This window comes from Maylandia zebra, linkage group LG7 (genome assembly GCF_041146795.1).
Source record: "Maylandia zebra isolate NMK-2024a linkage group LG7, Mzebra_GT3a, whole genome shotgun sequence".
Classification (NCBI taxonomy): domain Eukaryota; kingdom Metazoa; phylum Chordata; class Actinopteri; order Cichliformes; family Cichlidae; genus Maylandia; species Maylandia zebra.
In genome coordinates this window covers 55,779,150-55,802,063 of record NC_135173.1, presented here as the reverse complement: position 1 = coordinate 55,802,063, position 22,914 = coordinate 55,779,150, and the positions used below count along the sequence as shown (strand labels likewise).

Sequence of the window (22,914 nt, the reverse complement as noted above, 5' to 3'; positions counted from 1 at the left end):
CTAGTTTTTGCATCACATCACAAAATGTCATATTACCTGACTTACTGGGCATGTATTGCCAGAAGGTGCATTTGTCATGGGAAGGGGCAAAATGTTCATCTACTGTCACCTCAGGGTTGAACATCAGTCAGTGGAAAGACCTGCATCCGTTCCTAATGGGAACAAGCTTGTCAGATGTTGCTCTAGTATCGGTGTTGTAAAGTCTGAGGACTCTTGATATTATTCCGAAGGTCTGAAGTGACATTGTAGTCTGGAAAATAGTTCTGCCTGTTGATGTGTCCCTAAGACTATCAGTGTTCTCATTACTGGATCTGTACACACCAGCAAGAAGAACACCATTATAGGCATCCAGGTATTCTCATCAATGCCATTCCAAATGTTGCCATGGACTTTTTTTTCCTTCAAAAAATGACAATGGCATAAACGGATCAAAACGTGTCTTGATGTCACTTATTCTTGTCACAGCAAACCAGGTAATCCCAGGCGTCACTTTGATGACATGTGTAGCAATTACCCTACCATGTAAGCCAGGAGTTATTGGACTAAAAAGATATGTCAACAACTGCTTTTGTCAACAACAACTGCTTTTCGCGGATGATGTGGTTCTGTTGGCTTCATCGGGTGATGGCCTCCAGCTCGCACTGGAACGGTTCACAGCCGAGTGTGAAGCAGCGGGAATGAGGATCAGCACCTCCAAATCTGAGGCCATGGTTCTCAGCCGGAAAAGGGTGGAGTGCCCACTCCAGGTCAGGACAAGTTCCTGCCCCAAGTGGAGGAGTTCAAGTATCTCGGGGTCTTGTTCGCGAGTGATGGGAGAAGGGAGCTGGAGATCGACAGACGGATTGGTGCGGCGGCTGCAGTGATACGGACGCTACACCGGTCCATCGTGGTGAAGAGGGAGCTGAGTGTAAAAGCAAAGCTCTCAATTTACCGGTCGATCTACGTCCCTACCCTCACCTATGGCCACGAGCTGTGGGTAGTGACCGAAAGAACGAAATCGCGGATACAAGAGGCGGAAATGAGCTTCCTCCGAAGGGTGGCTGGCCTCTCCCTTAGAGATAGGGTTAGAAGTTTGGCCATCCGGGAGGGGCTCAGAGTAGAGCCGCTGCTGCTCCACATTGAAAGGAGCCAGCTGAGGTGGTTTGGGCATCTGACAAGGATGCCTCCTGGGGTTGGTGTTCCGGGCATGTCCCACCGGGAGGAGGCCCCAGGGCAGACCCAGGACACGCTGGAGAGATTATATCTCTCGGCTGGCCTGGGAACGCCTTGGTGTTCCCCCGGATAAGCTGGAGGAGGTGGCTGGGGAGAGGGAGTTCTGGGCTTCTCTGCTTAGGCTGCTGCCCCTGCGACCCGGCCCCCGATAAAGCGGATGAAGATGGATGGATGGATGGAGATATGTCAACACTTCTGGATTTGTATGTTTCAGCAGAAGTGAGAGCAGCTCTAGCACATGTGACGACATCATCAGATGTATCTTTGTCCTCTGGTTGATAATCTATTGTCCTCAGAAAGATGGTCAATTATATTGCTATGCTTTTTGTGTCCTCTCATCTTTAGCAAAGATACGATCAAGAGTTTGGCTTATTGTAAATCTTCTTATTTTTGTATGCTACAAACTGGAGATGTGTACTCTCTCTCTCTCTGATAGTGTGGGAGAGCTCAGAGTGTGTTTATGATTTCAGTTTTAGCACTAAAACCGAAATCATAAAACTTTTTAGTTTTATAGTCTTATATTATAACTGTGTCGAAACCAACCCCAACACACAAAGGTCATCATTTTCACCAGAACTTTTTTATAATTTAGTTAAATTCAGTTTTTTGTTTTGTTTTGTTTAAATGGAGATTCCTGACAAAGTCTAATGTCTTGTTGAAATAAACAAATTTAATATCCACTTTTATGCATTTAAAACCTAAAAACGGGCCACTGCCGACCCTAATGTAAGAGGAAGGTTAAGTATTTTGGAACAAAGTTTTACCAGTTTTTTGAAGGTCTTTCAAAGTTTTTCCTTGGACATTGTCTGCTTTGTCACTTCTTTCCAGTCCAGCCCTTGCACTTGACCACTTCAGAGAAGTGTTTTTCTTTTGTGTTGGTTTATTAAGCCACTTTACATTTATCCTTGTCCTTCAGACAAAAAAGCCTATCTACAAATGACAGATAACCTAGCAAAGAGCCAATTTTAAACTGTTGTTACAAGTACACTATCACAAAAACACAGAATTTGTTCCCAGTATAGGTATAGAATATAGAAAACAATGATTCCCAAAGAGCTATTAGCTGGAAACTTGGTGAACGGAATATCAGAAACGGAATATCAGAAATGGTCTCAGTTGTGACTGTCAAGAAGCCCTTCTTAAGGTAAATTAGAAGGAAAGGCTGAGATAAGCGAAATTGCATAAGAACTGAAAATCAGTGGCAGCAGGTTTTTATCAGTATTGTAAAGTGCCATATTTTGATCAAACCATGCAGTACTATCTGGAAAGTGTCTGACTGGCTGCACAGCTCTGAACACAACAAAAGGCAGTCAAGGTCCAAAGAAGAGATTTGGATGTCCTTCAAGAAGCCTAGAGAACTATTTCTTGAAGACATTACCTGAAGGTTTGCATAAGCGAGTTCAGTCTATGTTGAATAAAGATGGTCATACAATCTTGATTTTCCGATTTGCTTCTGTAGTGTATTTCCATGTATGTTTGCAACAATTTCCCATTCTCCTAGCAAAATATACAGAAATTAGGGTCATTTGAGACTTTGTCACAGGACTGTAGTTGAGTAATAATTCAGTACTCAAACTACTTAGACCAAAATATCTATAAAGAGTCAAAATGACATGCCTAATTATGAAAAGATGCATGTCATTGGCATTAAATTACAATCAATTTAAAGCTTTTAATGATAATGTTCAAATTTTTCTAACATGCACATATTTCTGAGCTCACACAACTTTCCAATGTCCTCAATGCACCAGTTGCAGGACAAGTAGACTGACAAATAGGTGTGTTGGTATATTTTCCAAGTATGTTAGTTATATGAAATCATGGTATCTTTGTGTATTTTATTGAGCAGACTAACATGCAGACACGTACACATTCTGCTTTTCAGAAACGTGCCTGTGTTACTTGTAGTACTAATCGGGACCAGGACACAGTGGATAATTAACTTCTTATCCTTGGTTCCGATCTGTCTCTGTGGGTGAATAAGATAGTGGTTGTGATGGTGAGAAGTCAACACATGGGTGCACACAGAATATCAGAAATCTACTATGTAAATAGATATGTGAATAACCAGGTTTCTCCTGCTCCATTTAATACACATGCTGATTTTATAGGTCACATATCCAGTCATTAAAAAAAAAAAACCCACTGGTGATATTTTTCATACACTGTCCTGGTGCTCTTTTCACCCACTAACATGCACCTGATAAACAGCTTAAGAGCTTTAACAAATACAAATACACCATGCACTCAGGTTTGAGTGATGCTTGCTGAAAATTAGGGACGACTAACAGTGTCATTACTAATATATCTGCCCGATACTTTCTCAGGTATTTTGGGTGATCTGTAATAGAGCTAAAGGCCCCAAAGACTCACTTTACTATCAGGAAACCAGCAAATATTCACCTTAACTGAAACCAGTCAACTTAGAGAATTTTACTTAAAAAAAAAAAAGAAAAAAAAAGATTTAAGTCACTATTTAATCATTAAATCTGTTGCTGATTGACTAACTATTGATTTAACTATACAGGGAGTGCAGAATTATTAGGCAAGTTGTATTTTTGAGGAATAATATTATTATTGAACAACAACCATGTTCTCAATGAACCCAAAAAACTCATTAATATCAAAGCTGAATGTTTTTGGAAGTAGTTTTTAGTTTGTTTTTAGTTTTAGCTATTTTAGGGGGATATCTGTGTGTGCAGGTGACTATTACTGTGCATAATTATTAGGCAACTTAACAAAAAACAAATATATACCCATTTCAATTATTTATTTTTACCAGTGACACCAATATAACATCTCCACATTCACAAATATACATTTCTGACATTCAAAAACAAAACAAAAACAAATCAGCGACCAATATAGCCACCTTTCTTTGCAAGGACACTCAAAAGCCTGCCATCCATGGATTCTGTCAGTGTTTTGATCTGTTCACCATCAACATTGCGTGCAGCAGCAACCACAGCCTCCCAGACACTGTTCAGAGAGGTGTACTGTTTTCCCTCCTTGTAAATCTCACATTTGATGATGGACCACAGGTTCTCAATGGGGTTCAGATCAGGTGAACAAGGAGGCCATGTCATTAGTTTTTCTTCTTTTATACCCTTTCTTGCCAGCCACGCTGTGGAGTACTTGGACGCGTGTGATGGAGCATTGTCCTGCATGAAAATCATGTTTTTCTTGAAGGATGCAGACTTCTTCCTGTACCACTGCTTGAAGAAGGTGTCTTCCAGAAACTGGCAGTAGGACTGGGAGTTGAGCTTGACTCCATCCTCAACCCGAAAAGGCCCCACAAGCTCATCTTTGATGATACCAGCCCAAACCAGTACTCCACCTCCACCTTGCTGGCATCTGAGTCGGACTGGAGCTCTCTGCCCTTTACCAATCCAGCCACGGGCCCATCCATCTGGCCCATCAAGATTCACTCTCATTTCATCAGTCCATAAAACCTTAGAAAAACCAGTCTTGAGATATTTCTTGGCCCAGTCTTGACGTTTCAGCTTGTGTGTCTTGTTCAGTGGTGGTCGTCTTTCAGCCTTTCTTACCTTGGCCATGTCTCTGAGTATTGCACACCTTGTGCTTTTGGGCACTCCAGTGATGTTGCAGCTCTGAAATATGGCCAAACTGGTGGCAAGTGGCATCTTGGCAGCTGCACGCTTGACTTTTCTCAGTTCATGGGCAGTTATTTTGCGCCTTGGTTTTTCCACACGCTTCTTGCGACCCTGTTGACTATTTTGAATGAAACGCTTGATTGTTCGATGATCACGCTTCAGAAGCTTTGCAATTTTGAGACTGCTGCATCCCTCTGCAAGATATCTCACTATTTTTGACTTTTCTGAGCCTGTCAAGTCCTTCTTTTGACCCATTTTGCCAAAGGAAAGGACGTTGCCTAATAATTATGCACACCTGATATAGGGTGTTGATGTCATTAGACCACACCCCTTCTCATTACAGAGATGCACATTACCTAATATGCTTAATTGGTAGTAGGCTTTCGAGCCTATACAGCTTGGAGTAGGACAACATGCATGAAGAGGATGATGTGGACAAAATACTCATTTGCCTAATAATTCTGCACTCCCTGTATTTACACCCAGCTAAAAGCTACAGAGTACAGTAATTAGTGGTTAACAAGCCTGTAAAAACTATAAAACTATTATTTGTGGCACTTTTAGTCTAGATTTTGGTCTTTACTGGCAACCACTAGGGCTTTGTAAAGCCTGAAATGTTTCGTCTTTTGGGTTATTATTGTGGAATTTATTAAAGAGATTTCTCGCATCAGCAACCTTTTACTCCAGTGCAGTATTTTTCACTGTGTGGACTGTTTGTCTGACTATACTGTTCAATGCACATTTTACCTCCAGGTGCTGGATAAACACAAAGCGATGGACAGCATGGTGGAGCTGCTGCAGGTGTACCCGGAGGAGGACGAAGCGTATGGAGAGCTGCTGGAAGCCACAACTCAGCTCTATCACTACCTGCTTCAGCCCTTCAGGGACATGAGGGAACTGGCAATGTTGCGCCGACAGCAGATTAAGGTAATACACACAGGCACACTGATACAAATACCATCTGTTTGAGGGACTTGATTTAAGTAGGTTTAGCACTAGCTATTGCCGACTAACTGGTCGGCGTGCTCTACAGTGGTGCATGTTAGCAGTTAAAGTGCTGTTGCTATGGTTTGATTAGTGCTGGAAAACGATCCCTGAACCGCTGCATGATGAGCCTACACTTCTAAGCCAAGTGCATTGACCAGCAGTGTTAGGTGTTTAGGCTGGGTGCAGTGGTATTGATGGTTGGGTAGTAGCCGCTCTGCGCTATGCATTTGCTACTGGGGGCTGTGGAGGTCAGAGGATCAGCAGAGAGGCTTTCCCCCAGCGCAGAGCAGCTTAACCAGCATAAGTATTATTGCAGCAGTCACTAAACCACTCAGTAATTCTGCAGCCTCAGCACAGCCTTCTGTTTCCCACTCTCTTTCTCTGCTCTGTCTTTGTTGCTTTTCTTCATTAGGCTTGGAAAGGGAAGTAAATCCACAGACTAATCCCTACTGTCTCACAGACTTCATGGAGAGGAGGAGGCACATGCCTGCTCAGTCAGTAGGTCAGAGTTCTAGCTGCTTCTCGTACACTTGTCCAAAAGCTCAGCGGATAAGAAGTGATATACATAACATTGAAATTCAATAGAAAATTGGATAAGTCAGCTGATTTCTCACTAATATGATAGTTCATATTTTCAACCAAGACAATCAGACTAGAAGTTAGCTAGAGTAAAAATAGGACAACAACTGTCTTGCAACTAGGTCAGGTTGCTGTGATTGAATTTCTTTACATTCAGCCACAAATTGCAAGTGGTCAGGGTGATCACCTGATTGCCCACAGACTGGTCATGCAGCATCCCTGACTTTTGATCACAAGGCGACTGCCTGGGTTGTCTCTTGGGAGTCATCCTGTATCCAAATAGTTGTGGTCTAGCTCAGACTGATTGCAAACACTGTCAGACAGATTGGTGAATGTTTGTAAATAATTGCCATTAATTTCTAAACAGAGTCAGTCTACACTGATAAGCACATTTCGTTTCATGGACATTAATTTAATGGACAATAGAAATAATGTCCCATACAGTCCCTATTACTATCTCTCTACCTGTCTTTTGTTCTCTTTCATAGACTGTCTCAGTCTTTCACCCACAGTTGGGCTGTGAGTATTTTACATTGTCAACATGCCTTTCACAGCATGCTTATTCGGCATCTTGTCACTAACAACACAAGTGTGTGTGTGTGTGTGTGTGTGTGTGTGTGTGTGTGTCTTGGGTGGGATTTCTGTGTGTGTGTTATGATGGTTCTTGGGCAGATGCTGATGTTAAGTGAGATATTTCACTGTTTTCCCCTTTGCACTTTTTTTTAAGGAGAAGTCTAAATATTTGCAATAGTTAGGAAAAAAGGAAAAAAGAAATCTAAATTTTAAGTGTTAGTACATTTTTCTACTCGCTGTACGCAAAGCTCCACTGTTGTCAGATATATTAAAAACACATCAGTGTTGCACTTAGTGGAACTGAGTCAAATATAAACTGTAGTTTGTTGTTATAAATGTCCAGCTACCAAAGGCTTTATGGATTTATCTATAACCTAAAATAGTTTCCTGTAAATAAAGTGTAAAGTTAGTGTTACTAAAAATCTTTCTTTTCGCAACCTGTTTTTAGAGGAGGGCTAACACGTCATTGATTGATGGTCTTTTTTATTTATTGACAATAAGAAAAATATTTCTGAATCAGTAAATCTACAGATTTCTTTTTTCAAATTTAAGAGAAGTATTTTATCTTTCAAAGCTTCTGGTATTTTGCTATAGCCAATTAGTTATTTATATTTTTTGTATCTTGCTTTTGAGCAAGAGAGTGCAAAGCACCAAGGAAAAAAAGGTAGAAAATAGTAAAAATTGTGAATATTTTACATTTGACACAACCGGCCATGACCAGTGAATATTTTTTGCTTATAAGTTGTGTAACCCATTAATGCAGATTAACTAATCCTTTAAGCTGTGTTGGCAGTCTTATGTTTTAAGATTAGCAGTCTGGTTTATGCTGTGGAAAAAAAAATCAGTAGAAATAAGCAATGTGTTTCTGATGAACTGTGCAAAGTGTGAAGCCTTCACTGACATTTTGTACATTTTTGTGTAGATTACTACAATGCTGCAATACAAACTGTTGTGCTGTGGGTGGGTAGGTGGGGCTGTAAAAGCATGGCGTTTTGTTGAATTAAAGAGCTTATGAATTGCATTATGGGAAATGTAGTCCAGCATGTGGCAAGCTTAGCCCATGACAGCATTTTTATATACTACATAGTAATGTTTATAATATTGCTTTAACTGTTGAAATATGAAATAGAGAATTTGTGATTGTGAATAAAATAGATAAATAAAAACAGGTAAACATCAAAATGTTTTCCTAAGATTACATTTCTCTCTTCTTGTTCTTCTTGTTCTTCTTGTTCTTCTTCTTGTTCTTCTTCTTCTTCCTTTTTTTTTTTTTTTTTACCCCAAGATTTTTCAGGTGTTTTACAATCAGCGAGAGTCTGAGAGTCGGACTTTCTGTTACTTTCTTTTAATTCCTCAGGTTTTATAGATCTGCTACATTGCTGAAAACAAATCCTTCAGCATTTGTTTGGTAGTCTGTGTGTGGTATGATGTTAAACCTGAACTTTAATGTAGTGTCTAATGAATGCAACTATTTCAACTTTTACCTCAAACCTTTTTTATTTTCTCCATGTGCTTCATGTGCCCAAGTTTTTCCAGCTGTACCACCTGCTCCCTTCAGGGCGATCCAACGGCTGAAAACAAAGCTGTATGCAAATGATACCTTGACACAGACTAAAGGGAGCGGGCTTTTTTCAAACTGATGAGTCAGGGGTTTGTGGAGATTCTCTCCTTTGTGAAGAAAGGGGAAGAGGTGTAAGAGGGAATCAGCACATAGGAGATTGTCACTTACATGCAGTTTGCATCCTGCTTGTTGTCGTAAAGATGAGGAGGAAAAAGGCAGACGGGTGCTAGTATTATAACCTGTTCTGACCTCATCTGCAAGTGTGAATGCAGTAATACACATGGCATGTATGAGGTTATTGTGAAAAGACCAAAGTGCTTCAAGGACCTACATGCTGCAATGTTACAGCGGAGCCCTTTTAAATAAACAACAATGCTGGTTTCATCAGTCTGTTAAATGGTGACGTCCTGTTATTCAGACATGTCACTTTTATGGCTTCATGTAAGCGTTCCTGCAACAGTAATGTAACCATGCATAGTACTTGCAGTATATAATGTTCTGTACATGAGATTCCAAAGAACAGAAAGAGTTTCATTAGCCAGACTCTGTTCTCCTTATTGAAATTGTAAAGCTTTATTTGATAACGTCTTAAATCTGTGATAGTTAGAATAGAGGCCTGTGAGTGGATGTGGCAACTAAAAGCAAGCAAACCATCTTTTTCACTCTGTTTATATGTTTGCAAATGTTGAAGTAGCCGGATATTTAATAAACAGTCTAACAGTTTATTTTCCTTTCTTTTTTGCCCCTGACATGATGATGATTTCTCTAAAAAAAAAATTGTCCCCTTGTGAGCTAATCAACTGAAGATAGAGGAGAGCTCTGTGCATGCTGTTAATGTGACTACGTGCATTCAGACTCAGGATGTATTGAAAGTTTAAAGTGATGCATGTTTAACCTTTACTGAAAAGTGACCAGACTGCCATTCATATACAAAGCTAACATAATCAGATGGAATCACATAAGCGGAAATGACTGTCTGAAAGTAATCTAAGTAAGGTGTAATCTTGTCAGGTAGAGGTATTACACATTAGAGAGAATTGGAAAAAAATTATTTAATACTCGCATGATATATTTTTTGGTACTTAAAAGTTAGGTTAATCTTCTTGGAGATCATTATTTTTCCTAAATTAACTTTAAAATGGTTTAGCCTGTAAAATGTCAGAAAGCAGTGAATATTGCTGACAAACTAGGAGCTGAGATGTATGAATATATGTGTTTAATCATTAATTTGACCATTGTTACTGCTCAGCTGTGAATTTTCAGCTAAAGGGTTTCACGCTCTCAACTGGAGACATCTGAGCTTACCAGAAACAGCGAAAAGCTGATGGAAAATTGAATGAATGTTCTCTCATCAGGCATTTTGGTGAACGGTGCATTGTCCGTAGCATGTCGGAGCAGTCCAGCGTGGGTGTCCTGTTGCTCAGGAGGTCAGAGGGCAGCCATGAATTAAAAATGTGGTTTCACTGTGGCATGGCAGAGATGGTTTTGTGCCATGGTGAGCTCCAGTTACAGTTTCACATTGTATTCATTCTAACATGGCAACAGTTGTCAACATGCTACACTAGATTCACCTCTGCTAAGTTCTTCTGCTCTTTTATCTATGCTCCACCTCTCCACCGCCCTGCATCACTGAAAAACATTTATTTCCTCGACTTCTTTTGTCATTACTTCAGTGTGTCACCGAGGCAGCTTTGTTTTAATTTCCTGTGACTCAAAAAGCCATTTTCCACTAGTACCTACTCAACTCGACTCGAAGGGACTCGACTTGGCTCGGTTTTGGTGGCTTTCATTACATATGAATGTCACCTAATGTGCCTGGGGTCATTACACCAATGCTCTTGAAAGTCCTGTGATGCCATTTGCATGCGACACACACAACCCTACAATGGAGGACGTCGACGCGATGGTATACCTGCTGCTCGGTGTACAGCTTTTCGTCAAACTTGGGGACCGCGGTGTTGTTGGTTTTTTTTTTTTTTTTGTGTAGCCATTTTCAAAAATGGCGGGTTTTGTGACATAGTCGCTCTCATGACTCATGGAGTGAAGTCAGTGACTCGCCAATGTGTGGAAGCCTGTCTGTTGATACCATCTAATGGAAAACCCTATACACTGAGCCGAGCCAAGCCGAGTAGGTAATAGTGGAAAGGGGCTAAGAGAAAACATTTCTATGCACATAAATTAGCTGATTAGGCAATTAATCTAATTGTTTTTTTTACTAGTTATAGAAGTTCTCATTTTTTCTTTGTGGTCTAAATGTTTAAGTTCAAAGTTAATTAAATAAATCATATATTGAAGGACTTCTTTCTCAGCAGCTCCAAACCATGACCAAGACACCACCATGTTTTACAGATGACTGTAGACACTCACTGTTGTACTTCTGTTTTTAGCTCCTCAATACATACTGATGACTAAAGATGTAAAATTTTGATCCAGTAATTCATAAAACATGTTGGCACTGATTTTCAATCCAGTTCTTGTGCAGTTTGGCCTGTTTCCCATCCTTAAGATTGATTCCTGGCGGCCACCCTCCCACTGAGAGTATCTCTGATAAGGCTTCGGGAAACAGTTGCTTGATCAACTGTTAGGCCAGATGCACGTCCCAGGCCTGTGTCAGTTCTTTGCAGGACGTGACTTTCAGATACTGTTCATTTCCTGTAGATGTGAAAGACATGCTGCACATGTCAAGTTTTCAGCTAATATCTGATTGAGAATCACCTTCCTGGTCCAAAAAATTATATTTTATCCCTGGTTAACTGTGTTGTCTTTTTTTTTTTTTTTTTTTTTTTTTAATACACACACTCCTGTGTTTTTGCGACAGGATGCTAGTAACAAAATGCCTCACGATACGGTTTAAAATTGGTTCTTTGAAGGAACTGCAGGTTTTTCAAATAATTATAAATAATTGTTTGATGAAGACTGCCTCGTATCTACCACAGTCATGCTATTTTAATCAAATGAGATAAGGGCGACCATGACAGCATCCGTCCTGTAATCCCAGCACTTTAGCGTGGGAAATGGCGTCACACCTCTGTTTTAAGTAGGGCTGACATATCACTGTATGACACCATGACCAGAGGTGTTAACAGACGTAACTCCCCCCCAACCCCCACCACCATTGTTTTTTGTATTTTTAAACTGTATGCAGGAAGTGAGTGATGGCATGCTAGAAGGGAGCAGGCTGGGGGAAAAAGAATGCTAATTTTATTTGTGTGGCTACTTGGCCTGTTTTTCAGACAGCCAAACATGCAGAAAGCATTTCAAAGCTGACATGTAACTAAAATGTAAAACTCCTTTACTACGTTTGGCTCACAGTCCAAATGTATATTAGTCATAGGAATGTGTCACCTTTTCCGAGCAACTTTACAGGTGTGAATCATCACTTGTTTGCACCGCACTTCTTTTATTTCCATAACTTACTGAGACTTTGATCAGACACAAAGTATATTCAAACAATGCACATTTCAGGAAATTCCCCAAATGCTAGTGTTTGTGTTACATTTCAACGGGCTTTGGCCTGCTTTACTTGTAGAGCAGGTGATGCATTTTGTCAGTTGTCTGGATGCGTTTCAGCTTTGCATAAAACCAGTCTAACAGACTGATGATCAAGAGCCAACTTTATGCAGAGATGTTTTCTTCAGTTTGATTTGCTGCCGAGGTCAGCAGGGACAAAGTCAGTGATGGCATGCAAAGAGGTAAAGGAAAGGAGGCTGGTGAATGTCTGTCCATCATCACCAGGTGGGATCGACCTGCTAAAAGGCAACCTTGCTCTTGTTTCCTCATGTTGTTGTAATTTTTAGGTGAATAAATAATATACTTTCTAAGATTTGTTCCTGCCAGACTTTTTCTTTTCTTTTGATGTAGACTCTCCTCCCCCGCTTGCTCCCGGTTTCACCCCCGAACCACTCCCTGTTCTTGTGCCTCACTTGTACAAGAATAAAAGCACAGAGTATGCTGGTTAACATAAATCAAAGCCTTTGGGCTTTGATTGGGATTATTATAGTCTTGTTTATTTTTGAGCACCTACGCACATCTGTTTTGCATCAAGATATTGAAATACGACTGCATGCACAGGAGGCCCTCGCAAGGAGTTTAGCTTATATTGTGTGTACATTTTGTTCCCTGCCCTCTCTTAGAGGGGCTTGTATTTCTCCCTCAACACCCAGAACACAACTCCACGTGACACCGCTTTTCTTTTTCTTACTCTTTTTTTCACATGGCAGGAGGAAAAAAAAAGGACCTCTGTGCATGTATCGTTTTATTTATTGTTCACAAGTATACTGGGTCAGTGTCACTGTATAAGCGTGCACAGACGCGCCTAAGCCATTTCCTTTTTGTTATCACCATCTGCTGTGACTTCCTGGTATTTCAGAATGCTATAGATGGTCTTTGGTGGTGGTTTTCAAACTGGCAGAGGTGAAGTGGCATTTGGAGAAAGGAAGGCGGGGCATACAATGATCAGAACAGGTGCATGCCAGTGTTCTTCAAACAAAAGGGAGCTCAAAGAGGCAGTTAAGGCAATGGATTTCTCTTTGGGCCAAGTTAGCCCAGCTGGGATTGAAAAATTGATCTCTTTTATATTTATATATACACAAACGTGTGTGTGTGTGTGTGTGTGTGTGTGTGTGTGTGTGTGTGTGTGTGTGTGTGTGTGTGTGTGTGTGTGTGTGTGTGTGTGTGTGAGTGTGAACATGCCTTCTAATGCTCTGATGCTCTGAAGTTGGGTTTTGTGACGTGTGAGTCTAGAGGGATTGGCTCAAATTGCGGTTAGAGCTGAAGTTTTTGGCACAAGAATGTTGCTTCTTGCTTGAAATTCAATTATCAAGTCCATAAACTCATCAGGAAAAAAAACTGTGGCCTAATAGGAGCTTCCTCGTCTGCTTTAAGTTTCAGACCAGGAAGCTGCGTCCATCTTTTATATACAGTCTACGATGGTCATAAAACTGCCTGGGAATCTCCATCTAACTCTGAAATGTGCTTTACACATATTTTTAGTTTTCTACAGTTTCAAAGTAATCCAGTATACATAAACATACATAAACAGGAACCGACAGCTGCTAGTTTGGCATCATTTAATTGGAGCCTGTTTGCCAAAATGTAAACAAAGATAGACTAAAAAAAACATTATTAAAGAACAGTAAGACCAAGACATAAATACCAACATGTGTTGCAAAATCTTCCTATACAAACTCTTGTTACCTCACTGATGATACCTGATCTAAGTACTGTACATTTAAGCTGTTCTAACAAGCTGCCTTAACTCCTGCCAGATTTCTCTGGAGACTGAGCGACTCGGCCCTCGTCGTGTGGAGAGCCTGAGAAAAGAGGACGAGGAGTGGCAGAAGAAGGCTCACGCCGCAGTGCTTTCCATTCAAGACCTGACTGTCAAGTTCTTTGAAACCACAACTCGGTCTCAGAAAGGTAAACACACACAGGAGGCTAGTTTCTCTCTTCAGAAAACAATGTGTGGCGTTGTTTTTGTGGTGACCTTTGAACCTTTATAAAAGTATGTTTACTTCATAAGAGAGCGCTTAGAGATCATGTGAGAATAAAACATTCTGGCTCTGTTCTCATCTCCAACCTCTGGCATACCAAAGTCATTAACATACACTCCACCCTGACTCGTGACACATTTTAATCCTCAAACCTTCTCTGCTATGAATTGGAATAAAAATGTGTTTTTCCTCAAATGGGCTTTATTTACTTCGGATTTCAAGTCAAAGCACTGCTGGTTTGTCCATTTTAGGCATTTAACGCTCCAGAAATAAACTATAGCGTTTAGGCCAAACCATTTTCTCACATGTTCTTTTTGCTCCAAATGATTCAAAACTATTAACCACAATTATGGTCATTAAACTGCTGTTTAAATGTCTAATCATTTGCCAGATAACTAGCTGACTAATCTCTGCAGCTCTAGCCCTTTTCACTTACTTCTTTACTGTATGCGTTATAGCTCTATATGAGAGGATGCGAGCTGACCAGAGAAAGTTTGGGAAGTCAGCGTGGACAGCGGCGGTTGAACGCATGGAGCGGCTGCAGTTTGCCGTTTCCAAAGAAACTCTGCAGCTCATGAGGGCCAAAGAGATCTGCCTGGAACAGAGGAAACATGGCTTGAAGGAGGAGGTAAAACATAACATGCTGATGCTGCTGAAAAACCCCCCAAAAACAAATCACACATGTGGACCAAGATCGGTGTCAAAATTCTGAAGTGTATCTGGGTGTGTTCTGAAAAGGTGGTGCTCAGTCCAGTCAGGTTTGTTTTTAAGAAGCCACAATAAGAGGACATGGATATAGTGAAGTTAACAGAAGAGAAGAACTCGAGATAATAGCCGTGTTGGAAAAATGAGCTCATGGCTGTGGCATCCTGTAATGGAGGGAACAACTTCCTGGTCTGCAGGAGTGGAAATGACTCACTGGGAATGACTGTCAGGTCAAATGTTTGCTGTGCATTTGAAAATACACTAAAACTAAAAATGTACCTGGTCAGTGTGTTGTAGCATAGCACTTAGAGAAGACACAAACACTGGCTCAGCTTCCACCGGATCTGTTAATGTGAAATATAAATGCACAGTCACTCAGGTAGAGCTTTTGGAAAATCCTGTGGACGGTGCCCTTTGGCCTTTGAAATAGTCTCTGTGGTTGTTGTTGTAGATGCAGAGTCTACAGGGTGGGGAGGATGCCATGCTTCGCCTGGACCAGCTGGAGGCGCTGTACTATGAGTTACAGCTGCAGCTGTATGACATTCAGGCCGAGGTGCTGCGCTGCGAGGAGCTGCTGCTCACTGCCCAGCTGCAGAGTCTGCGCAGGCAGATGACAGGTGAGCATCTCTTTAGATGGTTTGGTTCAGGTTGTTATTTTTCTTTCTCTTTTTCTGTTATAGCTCAGTGTGTCAGACTCATGACTGATGCTTACATGTGCTGAAAAATGTGGTTTTCAAGTATAAAACAAAATGTTTTGGCTTCTCATTGGTTTCCAACCTCATCCTCCAGTTAAGTCCTTTGCTTATCCCGTGGCACCACAGCTGTCCTGCTTTGACTTTATCACCAGTACCACTTTTTCTTCTACTCATAGTCAGTCAGAGATCAAATCCTCGAGCCATTGTTACGAGCTGTATAAGCTGCACAAGCAGCATTTGAATCTTCAATGTCTTCTGATTTTCTGCCAGAGCGACAGGATGAGGTGGTGTACTACGATACCTTTGAGAGTCCTGATGCCATGAAGGGTGTAGAAGACCCCACGACCCCACCGTCACCCCTCAGAGAAGAAGAACTCTGCACCCTGCAGCAGAGGACCCGGCAGCTCGAGGCCCGCAGGGGCCGCATCACTGCCAAGAAAGTCTACCTCAAAAATAAGAAGGTGAATTACCGATGGATAAAGATACGGTCGTGTGCTTTATCTCCTGTGGGTTAAGGATCAGTTTGACAGGTCTGTCTATAATAACATTATGTTTGTGTTCTGTTCTTCCTCAAATAGGAAATCTGTATCATCAATCACAAGCAGAAGATACAACAGCGCCAAGGTAGCCATACTGACAGCAAATCCCTGCAGGAGCTGCAGCAGGTAAGAAACTTCTATCTGTGGCTGCATGGGATAGGATTTATATATTCACTGTTCTACTCTGTCAGTAAATGAAGAGATGATATTACCAGTTAATTCAATGCAGTTTTATTTTTATAGCACCAGAAAGAAAACAGGGAGTCCACTTTGATGCTCACAGACATGGCAAATATTCTGTGGCAATGATCGAACTTTTTTGATTTAGAGCTTTCTGCGAGACAAATTTCAAATATCGATACCAAAGCAGTGAAAGCAGCAATTGTTCCTCACCCTGCTACAACACATTCATCTCATTTGCTGTTTCTGTGAAAAGGGAGATGAAGATGATGAAGCTAAGCGAAACGCCAGAGTGAGTCAGGAGAGGCAGAGGACACTTGACAGGCTTCGCAGCCTCAAGCAGGTGAGGACTTAACATAAACACACACGTCATCTGAGGAGGAACCTTCACTGAATCCTCCTCAAACACCAATGATTAGTAACGTTTCGTTTTTTTAGTTAAAAGATGATTTTGTGTTTGTCCACAGTGTTTTATGTTCTTGTAGTGACATCTACATAGTCTTGATACATTAACCTCCTAAGACCCGAACTCTTCCACAGCATGCATTTTTAATTTCTCTTTGATATTTGGGCTGATTGGGACCCGATGGATGTAAAAACAAAGAACCTGATTTTTGTTTCTAAGAAAAGTGAGAGCCACATATGAGGATATTTGTTTCAAATTTCAATAAAACAGTGGCAGTATAATGTCCTCGTAAGTGGATATCAGGCACTTGTAGAGCAAAATGTAGTATTTTGGTCTAAATAACCCAAATTGTGATGTCCACATATGTGTACGCCAGGTCCTAGGAGGTTAAAGCAAAATCATGTGTGTAATGTTGCGTAAACTGCACTCAGTCCTTCAGCTTTACTTTCTTTCTTGCTGCTTCCCCACACAGAGGTATCCAGGCCAGGTGACTCTAAAGTCAGGCCGCCTGCGCCTGAGTCAGACTCACAGTCGGAGGCGTGCTGGGCAGCAGCCCAGCACCCAGGCTGCCGGCGTTCAGACCGACTGCATCTCAGATCTCCCAGAACTCTCTGCTCCTCTCCCGCCGGACGCGTACGGCTGCGACAGCGTCTCTTTACCTGCGGTCGACCTCCAAGGCCTCGATCCCTCGCCTCCCTTCCTATCGCTGCCCCCACTCTCAGCCACGCCGTCAAACTTTTCACTGGGTCCCCCTCCCCCGCCTCCACCGCCTCCTCCTCCGCCTCCTCCACCACTTCCCACCTCAGAGGACGACCAGCAGAAGAACCTCACAGCCGTCACACTTCAACACCAGAAAGGCGAGTCTGACTCCACCTCGCTCCCGCTGGCTCCATTTTCCCCTCGATTCTTTGACAGCAGCCAGCTGTTAACGGCGAGGAAAAAGCTGCGGAAGACGGCTTCTCTGGACTCGTCGCAGTGGAGGAGAGGTGGGCAGGGAACTTTTCATTGCAGTAGAGACCTTCATGGTTGGTTAATACTACAAATGTTTAATGTAAGGCACATAACACTCATTCGGTACCTACTTTTAAATGAGGTAATTTAAGCATTTTATCAGTCACAGGAAATGGTGTATTTAAACAGAGGTTGGAGCTAAATTGTGTGTCAGCAGTAGGTTGTTTGGCTGTGTGCTAAACGGCGAACCAAGCCTCTAAACACTGTGAGGCTAATTGTCTCTGCCCTGTGTTCTCAGCGAGCTCTCCCATGGATGAGGTGCTGGCATCACTCAAGCGGGGCAGTTTCCACCTGAGGAAGGCTGAGCTGCGGGTCTTGGGCCCGGATCCGGATGACGACAGCAACAATATCCTGGCTCAAATCCGACAGGGCGTCCGGCTTAGGAAGGTACGGACCAGACCGGAGCAGCAGCGTCATCCCAAAAGCTTCCCCCACTCGGCCGACGCTCTGACCCGCAGCATTCACGAGGCTCTGAGGAGAATCAAGGAGGCCTCTCCTGAGTCAGAGTCAGAGGATGAAGGTCTTCCCTGCACTGACTGGGAAAACTAATGCGGTTCATCGAAGGAATCTTTTAAACCCCCCCACCTTTTTGTTTTGTTTTTTTAACACAAAGAGTTTAAACAAAGTGAAACCAAGTTAAGCAGGCAAGCCAGGGTTAAGTCACCTGGAGATTTCTTGGTGCAATTTGAACAAAAACCCTCGATTTTTCTTTTTTTAATATATATTAGAGGATTTTTTTCTTACTCATGTACGCTGTTTGTAAAGATGGACCACTAATCTTTTTTTTTTTATGTCATTGCTGTGGCTCTCTGGGCGAGGATACAACCTCTGACCTCTCATCACGTCCGAGTCGTACTGTAGCTTGCTGTGACGGGTTTGTTTGAGGACACGAATTTTGCTCACAGTGATAGTAAACCTTCGGTCTGAGCGTTTACATTTTACTACACAACAAGCATTTGTACTGTACATCTTTTTAAAGGAATAGTTGGACTGAGTGCATACGAGAGTGGTATTAACATTCATATTTACAAAATCGCCAAACTTTGACTTTGAGATGAGGTTTTGTGTAATCACCCACGCAGTTTATCGGAATCAATTTGAACGTCCAGCATCTGTTTTAGGGCTTTAGAACTGTGAAAGCACCTGATTGCAGTACAAAGTGCCCCCAAATACTCTGAGGGCTGTTAGAAAATAATCCAGTTAACTTACAAATGTGTAAAATCCCTGTTTACCTGCACCTCACACAGGATGAGACAACTCGGCCGGTCATCAAAGACAAACGCAAACTTGTAGATTTGCTGCTTTTCAGCTCTAAATATGTGTGAGAATAACAGACCTGGGGCCAGATTTACTCGATGTGATGCTACTAATGCAAGAATGTGCTGATAATGCTCATAATGTGCAAATCTAACCACCAGTTCAACCATTGCAGTCTCCTGAGGGCAGTGTAAACGAGTGGGTCAAAAACATGCAGAGCGGATGAGGAAGCAAGTAATCCAGCAAGTGTAGGTTTTCACTCTAAAACAGCTGAAGGAGAATCTATATGTTTTGAGACAAAGACGAACTCTTCTGTTAGAACTCGATGAAGTCTGCGTGGGATCTTGGAGTTTGGGACAGCTGTTCTTGGGATAATGGTCTCAGGCAGGACCAGAGTAAGGCCAACCCCAAACCATCTGTCTGTCGAATTTACTGTAACTGTAAATGTGCTCATGACTCTGTTTCACTCCTGCATGCTGCGTGAGGCTGCTCATATTCAGGACAAAGACAAGACTCAAATAGGTTCAATAAAATGACAAATTCAACTCAAAAATGCCTGAACTTAAAAGGCGTATTAGGGTCACGGTGGTTCATATATGTACACAAACGTTGTACTTTTTTTTTTTTAGAAAAAAGTGTCAAATGTACGAGGAGAAAAAAAAGTACAAATTTACGAGAATAAAACTCGGAAAAGGGAATCTGTCGTTACACGTTTCCAGGTTAAGTTAGAAGAAATTCAGATATGTGAACTCCTGGGACTAATAAGCCATACAAATATGTTCGGTATGCCTTTTTTCAAGCATACCAAACCAACTCCATGCATTTAAAAGTCATCCTCTGACCTGTACAGACAGCACTGGGATCATAAAGTTCAACACTGAAAAAAGACGTTCATATCAGCAATAACTTTGTTCTCATTTATGTCACCAACATGTAGATTCTGGGTGCTCCATTGCTGCAAATAGTTAAAAAATAAAAATAAAAAAGCTTATAAGGAAATGATATTAAATGTTCTCTTAACTGAAAGTCATTTAGTAATTTCCCTTGTAAAAATTGCCAATTATTGATAACAATAGAAGCTCGTTTTTACATATGGTTTGATTAACGGGATATCTATGTATTATACGTTTCGGCATTACACTTTGCAGACGGTCCCTGTGTTGTTAGTCCAGGTCAGAGCATGACTGGAAAAACATGAACATGCTGGAAAAAAGATGTTGTTGTTGTTCTAATGAGTTATTGATCCCAGAAGATCAGCTGAACCTTGAAAAGTAAAGCGATGCTTTTTGACTGAAACAAAAGCCACAATTTTTTTAGTTTTTCTCTTAAATCTGTCGATTTTTTTCTTCTTTGCACTCTGAACTGAAAAATCTGTCTAATACATAAACATAAAGCCAGCCACAAAGAAAACCTGCCGGCGTCTTTTAGCTTGGTGCCGATGTAGACCAGTAGCACATCTGGCCCCTGGTGTTCCCGTCATAGTCACACTGTAACACTGTAATCATCAGCACACAAAGAGCTGTGGTTTTACATAACAAGCTTTATCTGTTGTTGTGCATCCTCCACTTCTTTTATAAGGATGCCGTTAACACCAGGTCAGTATTTTGACAGATGTATACCTGTATGACATTTCTATTTTAGCTCCATTTGAAGTATAAATGATTTCTTGAATGTAGCTTTGGATGTTTTCTGTGTTTGGCAGAGTTTACTGTCCACCTTACAGATGGAAATATTGTTGGGACCAGATTCCCTTTCATTTATTACTTTGATCTTGATTCATCATTGACAAATAGCAGAACCAAAAAGCAAAAAAAAAGTAGATATGAATCACTATAATGGAGCTCGGCTCTTTAGATACAGATCCACAGATTGTTATCGGTCTAGAATTTCACATCCTCTAAAATAAGAATTTGACATTTCTTTCTTGTTTATTTCTGCTTTTGTGCTAGAAACAAATTCATCTTAATTTTAAAATATAACTGCCTTTTAATCTCTTTATCGTGTTTTTTTTGTTTGTTTTTTTTTTTTTTTTAAAGAATTCAACAGTGCAAAATTGATCTGGCAAAAAGAAAATATTGACTAATATCGGTAAAATTGTTTTTTTGGGGTGTAGCGTCAGTCAAGAGGGGCCGATATCAGCTGGTAGTGTAATGATATTTGGCTGATATGTTGAAATTTTAGAATTTTATTTGTTTTTGTTTTGTTTCTTTTTTTCTGTTTCATTTAGCATGTGATAGTTAGCTGCACATTAGCTAACCGTAACCTAGATATTTGACACATTTGAAGACATTGCTTTTGGCTTTAGGAAACGGTGATGGGTGTTCTTCCTTCTTGTCTTTATTTTTTACTATTATCTCCACACAATGAAAATAACCAGCATATTATTTTGTAATAATTCAGATGCTTTACACGGTGTGGCAGGGATTCATAGATGAGCTTTAGGAGTATGTGTGACGTTTCTATTTATTGTGCTGTGCTCATTTGTTGTTTTTACTGTCAGTTTCCTCACCTGAGAGATGCTGTCTTTCCACTGCCTTCTTTTATGAAAGATGTTTTCCGAGCTTGCTTCCTTACCTTATTTACTGGAGTTGTTGATGTGTGTGTGTGTGTGGGGGGGGTTTGGTTTGGTTTTTAATATCTATTGAGAAAACTTGTTAACTGAAAAACTAATCCCACATTTTCCTGTTTGATAAGCCATGCACTGAGTGAGCAACATGTCATATATATATATCTTCTTTTTTCTTCTCACATATGCTGACATTGCACTGATAACATCAGTGCTGCTGTGTTTGAATGATTACCAGCTTAGCTTAGCATAAAGACTAAAAACAGAGCTAGCTTCTCTGTTTAAAAGCGATACTTAATGAGTTTTAGACGCTAGTTTTGTTTTGTTTTTTTATGATGTAATTATGTCAAAGCAGGACTGTTACTTGGCTGATTTTAAACACAGACCATCAAATTCTGACAAACCTGAATTTGGCCTTGTTTAAAGTAATAAATAACTACACATAGCAAATGTTAGGGAAGTGTGTTTATGTTTCATGTGTCTGAATACTGGATTTTTTTTAAAATGAAAAATCTTTTTCGTCTCTAAACTAGCAGAAGTGGAAACACAGACTCAACAGTATTGCTCCTAAAATTCCTGTGGGGTTGTGTTCTAGTCTTCATGCTAAGCTAAGCTAACTGTAGCATTATGTTTTCTGCATACTGTATAACAGGAAGACAATTAGTTGACTGTCAGAGTAAAAGACTGCTGCTAAGTGTTAAAGTCATCATGAATAATTTGCACGCAGTTCCTCTTCACCCAGTTAGATTTTTAAATATATCTGTATGAGTGTAAACCTTTGGCAGCAGATGATCTGACTTTCTCCTTTTCTTTTCTTTTTTTTTTTTTTTTTTAACTTTTACAGGGTTTGTTTTTTTGGGGGGTTTTTGTAACCATTTTAACTGTTAGATTTCAAATTCCACCCATAACTCTTTGTCAGTTTGACCTTTACGACCTTATGCATGTGATTGGTTTGATGACAAACCAGTTACAACGTAAGTGCAATAACGAAGATTGGAGGGGGGGGGGGCTTTTAAGAATGATACTGTAATGAAATGTAAATCATGAAAAATATATCCGCATGCCTAAATGTATTGAAGTATTTATTGAAACTTCATATTTTAAAGAATTTTTAAAGCGTACAAATGTAAATGTACTTTAAGGTTTTCTTTTTGTTTCCTATCATGACATTCCTCTCTGCTTTCTAAAGGCCATTTATAAATATATATGTATATTTTTTCCTTTCAAAATAAAATGATGCACCAAAATGTTGTTTTTGAATCTTTCTTTAGAGTTTAACCCCCACATAATATGCTGTTATCATTCTAGTCCATAATCCATTTACAGAATCCAAAACTCATATTTTTATTCACCTTCCTGAGAATCATTGCTTTCAAGTTTATTCCCACAGACAGACAATTAAACAACACGTCTGTGTTTTTAATAGTTTTAATTGCTCCCCTTTCTTAAAGAGGAAACCCACCAATCCAGTCTGCTAATCCAGAGTAGACACTGCTGAGGAGCTGTTCCCCATCATCCCCAGACTCTGCTTCTTCTT

The 22,914-nt window shown here is 40.7% G+C and overlaps 1 protein-coding gene across 1 annotated transcript in view; it reads left to right on the top strand.

The window, feature by feature from the left end:
• The window catches only part of jmy (junction mediating and regulatory protein, p53 cofactor), a 30,970-nt gene extending 8,346 nt beyond the window's left edge, over positions 1–22,624 (top strand). Inside the window, exons 2-10 of the mRNA XM_004549942.6 lie at positions 5,580–5,753; positions 13,794–13,944; positions 14,477–14,646; positions 15,175–15,340; positions 15,689–15,879; positions 15,997–16,083; positions 16,394–16,480; positions 17,016–17,529; positions 17,793–22,624. Of these exons, the coding sequence (XP_004549999.3) occupies positions 5,580–5,753; positions 13,794–13,944; positions 14,477–14,646; positions 15,175–15,340; positions 15,689–15,879; positions 15,997–16,083; positions 16,394–16,480; positions 17,016–17,529; positions 17,793–18,103 (1,851 nt within the window). The 3' untranslated portion in view covers positions 18,104–22,624. The remainder of the gene's footprint in view (positions 1–5,579; positions 5,754–13,793; positions 13,945–14,476; positions 14,647–15,174; positions 15,341–15,688; positions 15,880–15,996; positions 16,084–16,393; positions 16,481–17,015; positions 17,530–17,792) is intronic.
• The last annotated feature ends 290 nt before the right edge of the window (positions 22,625–22,914 follow it).